The following is a 7,500-nucleotide window of genomic DNA, read 5'->3' as shown; positions in this document are numbered from 1 at the left end:
TTATCTGACAGAAGAGTAACAACAGGTCACTCGTGTGTGTGTGTGTGAGTGAGCGCGTGCGCGTGTGTGTGTGTGTGTGAGTGAGCGCGTGCGTGCGCGCTCTCGCTGCTCTTTGGCACTGGCATGGATGGTGGCACAGCGGGCACCGACCCTCGGCCCGCCCGGCCCGGAGACGCTAAGCGGCGCAGTAAGAGCAGCCTCCCGTCTCCCGGTTACCGGCTCTCACAGGCGTCTCTGGAGGGCGATCGCCGGCTCTCCATCATGAGCTCCACGCGGGACAACGGCCCGTTCCGCCCGGGCACCCCGACCACTCCTCTCCCGCACACCGTGACGCGCTCCGTGGGTTTCGCCGCGTCCCGAGCCGTTCTGGCGTCCTCCTCCTCCTCCACCGGCACCGGGATGGTCGTGGTGGCCGCCGCCGGGCCCGAGACCGGCACCGGGAGCCCGGAGGGCCCGTGTCTGGACGGCGAGGACTTCAGCTTCTCGAACCAGTCCACGTTCATCCAGAGGCAGTTCGGCGCGATGCTGCAGCCCGGAGTCAACAAGTTCTCGCTCCGCATGTTCGGGAGCCACAAGGCCGTCGCGCTGGAGCAGGAGAGGCTCAAATCAGCCGGAGTCTGGATCATACACCCCTACAGCGACTTCAGGTACACACACACACACACACTCTCACACACACACACTCACACACACTCACACTCTCTCTCTCTGTCACACACTCACACACACACACACACACACACACACACACATGGCTGTTTGTTGCACCAGAGATTCACATGTCAACAGGCATATCTGATTATATCAATGTACACTAGTTTGGAATCATTAGGTTTTTTAATGTTTCTGAAAGAGTCTCTTCTGCTCTTCGGCTGCATTTATTTGATCAAAAATACAAAATACAAAAATATCTGTTTTCTATGTGAGTATATAGTAAAGTGTAATTTATTCCTGTGATCAAAGCTGAATTTTCAGCATCATTACTCCAGTCTTCAGTGTCACATGATCCTTCAGAAATCACTATGATGATTTGATGCTCCAGAAACACTTATGATTATGATCGATGTTGAACAGCTGCTTAAAGGGATAGTTCACCAAATAAACATCTGTCATCATCTGCTCTCCCTCGATGTCGTGACTTTCTTCTGTGGAGCACAAAAGATAGTAATTCAGTAATGTTAGTTTTTCAAACTAAAAACTAGTTACTAGTTTCCATACATTGAAATTCACTGGGTTCCAATTCTTTGGTTTCCAGCGTTCTTTAAAATTTCATCTTTTCTGTTCCACCGAAGAAAGAAAGTCGTGCCGGTTTGAACGAGGGCGGGGAAACGATGATCATAGTGATCAGAATAAATCATAAAATAAGTCTGAATGGTAGTGCATCTCTTACTGTCTGCAAAAAGTTGTGTGTGTGGAGCTGAGATGTGCTTCACATCGAGTGTGTCGCTGATGTCAGTCGTTCTGAAGATCTTCTAGAAGTGATGAATATCTGCATGTAAAGGCTTGAGTGACAGGTCACTATCAGTCATCTTCAAGCTTCCATGAGCTGTAGATGTCAAGTCAAGTCACCTTCACTTACAGAGCGTTTATACGTCGTTTGTTCACTTCTCTTGATTGGTAGCATATGGCCCTCTGTTACCCGTGTGTAATGCAATGAAACCTGTAACTCTAAATATAGCAGCAGTTTCATGCTGAAGAATTCCCCAAACACACACTAGCACTCACATTGAGTCCATTATCACACCCAGATTTATAGCAGTGGTTTGGCGTAAGGAAGTCGAGAGCCCAGATCTACTGAATGTCGGGGGCATTGTGAGCAACATTTGGGCCAAATATCACAACTTCAGTTTATCTCTCATTAAAATGTAAAAGATTTAGGGCCATCCGAGCTTTAATAGTCCAACAATAGAGGGAATGCACTGATGTCAGTTTCCCTCAGCCGGACTGAGTGGCAGAAGAGATGCTGAGTGATTTAATTGGGGAAAATGCGAGTAAAACGAACAATTATCGATTTAAACTAAAGGTTGGACTCGATATAATGTTCCTTACAACTCACCAAAGATCCAGTGATCCGTGGATATTAACATGCAGCAGGAATCGTGTTTCCTGACATTTATATTCAGCCTGATTTCCACACCGGGGAAATACATAATACATGTGCCTGTGAACGCTTTATATAAACGCAATATAGGTTTAAATCCATGTGATCACTTAAATCAGTGTTATATATATATCATCATATCGTCCAGCCCTAAAACTTGTGAAGATTTATGTCAGTGTTTATTTAAAAACATCCAATTATGCAGAAAATATGATGGTAAATATTTAATTAATGAGTTGTCAATACAATATATAACAATACAATATCTAGGGTGTGATTTTACCCCTAAATTCAGCATATCAACACAAAATAATCACAGCAAATCCAGCGTTCTCTGCCTGGATCCAGATGTTTCTGTGAATCGCAGCGATTCATTCGCTTCTCTGTTCTGCAGCTTTCAGCAGTGTGTGAAAATATACATCAGATTTCTTGTCAAATCTATTTGTTCAGTCAGTCTCAAAGCTCTCTCCTATTTTAGATGTGTTTTGTGTGTTTTTCGCAGCATTCACACTGAAAACAAATACTGCCACTCAGTGTTTCTGCCACTCTGTGTTTCTGCCACTCGGTGTTTCTGCCACTCGGTGTGTGTAACTGCAGTCACTCCAGCCGACGGTGACGTCACACGCATACACACTATAGGTTTAAAGGTGTGTTGTCTGCATAACAATGAAATGAAGTGCTATGCTTCCTAAAAATGGACCCTAATGGGAGCATGAAGGGAGAACGGCATTGGGCCAAGAATAGAGCCCTGAGGCACTCCCGAGTCTGTGACCCGTAAGAGGTCGTTAAAGACCTTTAAAAGTGCATTTAGTGGGTTTAAAACCAGACTGAAATACCTCTAAAACTCCATGTGAATCTGAAAAAGATACATACAATGTTCTCCAATATTTCAGAAAGAAAGGGAAGTTTAGAAATTGAATGAAAATTGGCATGAACCGTTGTGTCCAAATTAGATTTTTTTTTTTTTTTTTTGATCGATGAAAAACACCTGAGGTCAAACTGCTATTAATAGTTTCTTGGCCCAATAGTTTAAAAAAAAATCTTTTAGAAGACGCGGAGGGACGACATCTGTGGGCCAGGAGAACGTTTCAATTAATCAGTCTTTCAAAAAAGAAAGAGAGGGGATCTTACCCACAAAAACATGTGAAATCTTCTCACAGGGATCTGAAGACAGATGAGTACATGTAGATTGAGAGGAATGTAGTGAAGCATTAATAGTACTAAAAAGCACTTAATGAAAATATTTTTTTTTTTTTTTTTACATTCACATTTATGCATTTGGCAGACGCTTTTATCCAGAGCGACTTACATTGCATTTCAAGCTACACATTTTACATTCTTATTTAATAACATCAGACAAGTATTTAATTTTTTCAGCTTTTCTTTGGTATCTTTACACGAAATCTGAATATGCATATGAGCCCAATTAGTCTGTCTGCTGTCAGAAATGTGCATGGATCAAATATTCATAATGTGATGCATTATTCATCCAATGTATGCATAATGCATAATTCAATCAGCTACGATTTCAATTAGGTTAAACGGAGACTATGAATAAAGAAACGAGGCAGAGAGTCAGGGCTGATGGGAAACAGATTATGAGCAGATTATTACTGATCGATCACACACCTGCATCATGTGTGTGTGTGTGTGTGTGTGTGTGTGTGTGTTACGTCGAGCGTCAGACCTGCTCTGGTCTCCTAGCCGTCTGTTAGTTCACATTTCAGGACACACAGATGATTTCTGACGTGCTCAGCTGGACTCTTGCATTACTGTATTATCTCTCCGTGCAGCTCTGCATCTCTCATAGGAAGATGATCAATAATATTGATCTCATAACCACAGACAGAGATAATCAGACGCTTACAGACAGCGACTGAAACATGAACGAAATCCTACAGCTGCATCCCAAATCACATGCTTTCTAATCAGGTACTTCTTTTGATTAAAGTTATCATGAAATCAAAACTGACAATTCTTATTTTATAGTATTAATTCTAAATGATTTATCGGTGCACATTATTATTGTGTTAAATTCATGTTCCTGGTAATCTTGAATCAGAATAAGTTCCTCTTGCAGCATCTCTTCTCTTCTCTGATGACGAGGGCGGGGCTATAACCTGTCACTCACTTGAGATCAGCCAATAGCAAACCACAACCATCCAATCAATTCCCCAACAGACACAATCAAGCCCCGCCCACATTTGTCAGGAGAAAAGACCAGCAACTTCAGTTTCATGCCGACTTTAAATAATTCCTTAGAAAGCATGTTTTCTACAGTACGACTGTAATCTGACCATTATACACCGTTATATACTTCAGAATCAGGTCATCGGAGTTCTCAGAGCACTATAAAATATTTAATTATAAATAAAATTATAAAAATCGAATCTAAATAAGATTTTCATGAAACAAACACCACGGAAACCATAGAGCACTAGGTACTTTTCTCCTACTGTTTTATGAATACTATGAATTCTGTCATACTGTTCTTTTCACATACTGTTTTTATTATATAGTACACTGCAAAACATGATGCTCTTCCTCAGGGTTTCTGTCTTGTTTTCCAGCACAAATATCTAAATATTCTTAAAGCAAGAAACAAATATCTGCCAATTGCTCAAGAAAAATTATTTTATTTTCACTTTAAATTAAGTTTATTTTTCTGACCCCATTGGCAGATTTTTATTTATTTTTTTGTCTTAAGCTTAAACTTGTTTTATGTGGATAAGTTTTTCAGAAAACAAGGCTTCTTATCTTCAGTCATTGTGTTTCTCCAGTAAATGTATCTTGATTTAAGAATGTTTAGATATTTGTGCTGGAAACCCAGACAGAAACACTGAGGAAGAACAAGATGTTTTGACAGTTCAATTCAATTCACATTTATTTGTATAGCGCTTTTCACAATACACATCATTTCAAAGCAGCTTTACAGAAAATGCATGAGTCCACATTACAATTTACAGTGATCTGATATCAGAGGTAACTGTGTCTAAGTTATGGATTTCAGAAATCACAGTTAGAGAAGAAGGTATTAATTTAAAGTGTAGGGAAGAGTATTCACAAGTTGACAGAGTCCGTCTGTCTGCAGGTTTTACTGGGATCTCCTCATGCTGATGCTGATGGTGGGAAACCTCATCATCCTCCCGGTGGGAATCACCTTCTTCAAGGACGAGAACACGCCTCCGTGGATCATCTTCAACGTGGTGTCGGACACACTGTTCCTGGTGGACCTGGTGCTGAACTTCCGAACCGGGATTGTGAAAGAGGACAGTACTGAGATCCTGCTGGACCCGAAGGCCATCCGCCAGCGCTACCTGAAGAGCTGGTTCCTAGTGGACTTCGTGTCTTCCATCCCGGTGGATTATATCTTCCTGATGGTGGACCTGGAAGCTCGACTGGACTCCGAGGTAGAGGAATAAAGTCCGTCTTTCTCTCAGTGAGGCGTCATGAAACTTCAGAGCTCAAAGCTTTCTCTTCACTGTAAAAAGAGGCTTGTGTGAAACCAGGGTTTGAAATTAACTTTTTCACTCACCGGCCAATTTGGCTACTACATTTTTAAGTTACCGGCCATTCAGAACTTCTACTAGCCAAAAAGAAAAAGAAAAGAAAGAGAAATAAACCAGATTAACTACTTCACAGCTTATATAAATATATATATATATATATATATATATATATATATATATATATATATACAGTGCAATGCATAAGTGAATACACCCATGCTAAAGTTGACTAAAAAGAGGAATAAAAAATCATATTTTGGAAATTGAACTTAATGCCTTAATTTAAAAAATTAGGAAAAATCCAACCTTTAAGGACACCAATTTTCTTTGTGAATGAATAATGTATCGTAAATAAATAAATGTTCTTCCTTAAAATACATGGTGCATAAGTGAGTACACCCCTATGTTAAATTCCCATAGAGGCAGGCAGATTTTTATTTTTAAGTATTTTTTTTTATTTTTTTTTAGGATACTATGCATCCTGATAAAGTTCCCTTGGCCTTTGGAATTAAAATAGCCCCACATCATCACATAGCCTTCACCATACCTAGAGATTGGCATGGGGTACTTTCCATAAGATCATCTCTCAATGCAAATCAAACTAGCTTTTAGGCTAACTGAAATAAAACCATGCCAATCTCTAGGTATGGTGAAGGCTATGTGATGATGTGGGGCTATTTTAATTCCAAAGGCCAAGGGAACTTTATCAGGATGCATAGTATCCTAAAAAAAAATAAAAAAAAATACTTAAAAATAAAAATCTGCCTGCCTCTATGGGAATTTAACATAGGGGTGTACTCACTTATGCACCATGTATTTTAAGGAAGAACATTTATTTATTTACGATACATTATTCATTCACAAAGAAAATTGGTGTCCTTAAAGGTTGGATTTTTCCTAATTTTTTAAATTAAGGCATTAAGTTCAATTTCCAAAATATGATTTTTTATTCCTCTTTTTAGTCAACTTTAGCATGGGTGTATTCACTTATGCATTGCACTGTATATATATATATAAAATAAAATTTGGATTTCATACATTCATTTCTTATTCAAACTAAATCCTGTCATCCAGCATCTCCTCTTTCATCCTTTTCACCAAAAATGTGTTTTAGGTGGACAGATCAATACAGGACAAAGAACATAAAAAAAGTATGATGTTGGAAAATAACAATGTCTTTTCTGTTAACCAAATGCTTTTTAATCTTTGCTATTGCTTCAATGCAAATTAATTAGCGTGTCGTTATTTGTAGCATAGTGACGTGTGTGTTCAAGTAAGCCAGATATGAGCAGATTATGCGCAATACGCTGTATTTAATATATCATGATGACTCACGAGTATTTGCGCTAAATCTGCGCAGATTTGGTTTACACGAACTTCCCCAACAAAGTGAGTAAACATAATAAGTAACACAACAAATTAGCTCGTGATTTGCCTGCGTTACTCGCCACAGTTGATTTTTACCCGCATTTGGCGAATGTTAATGTCAGACCCTGGTTGAAACGTATCGATAGCAGCAGCTCATTCAGAAATCTGTGGTTCTTTAAGAGACATATCAGCCAAAACATCATTCATTCATCATGTCATCATGTATTCGCCCTCATGTCGTTCAAACCCTTATGACTTTCTTTCTTCTGTGAAACACAAAAGAAGATATTTTGGGAAACTGAGTGTTGTTGTTGTTTTTTGTCCTACAGTGAAAGTCAATGGGGTCCAATGTTGTTAGGTTCTCAGTGTTCTTCAAAATATCTTTTTACGTTCCACTGAAGAAAGAAAGAATGTTTGGAAGCATGAACAAATTTTTCTGCATCAGAAACAGATAGCAGGTTCTGAAGCTTAGCGATGTTTCTGAGGTAGAAGAAGGCTGTTTTTGTAACATATGAAATATGA

At 39.5% G+C, this 7,500-nt stretch overlaps 1 protein-coding gene across 1 annotated transcript in view; it reads left to right on the top strand.

Annotated features, from left to right (window-relative positions):
* The window catches only part of LOC311067616 (uncharacterized protein), a 25,574-nt gene that overhangs the window by 713 nt on the left and 17,361 nt on the right, over positions 1 to 7,500 (top strand). Inside the window, exons 1-2 of the mRNA XM_084089598.1 lie at positions 1 to 647; positions 5,193 to 5,511. The exon at positions 1 to 647 is cut by the window's left edge and continues 713 nt beyond it. Coding sequence (XP_083945724.1) covers positions 124 to 647; positions 5,193 to 5,511 — 843 coding nt within the window. The 5' untranslated portion in view covers positions 1 to 123. The remainder of the gene's footprint in view (positions 648 to 5,192; positions 5,512 to 7,500) is intronic.

This window comes from Abramis brama (assembly GCF_963993115.1).
Source record: "Abramis brama genome assembly, chromosome: 17".
Taxonomy (NCBI): Eukaryota; Metazoa; Chordata; class Actinopteri; order Cypriniformes; family Leuciscidae; genus Abramis; species Abramis brama.
The sequence above is the reverse complement of the archived record's forward strand: the minus strand, read 5'-3'. Positions and strand labels throughout refer to the sequence as shown.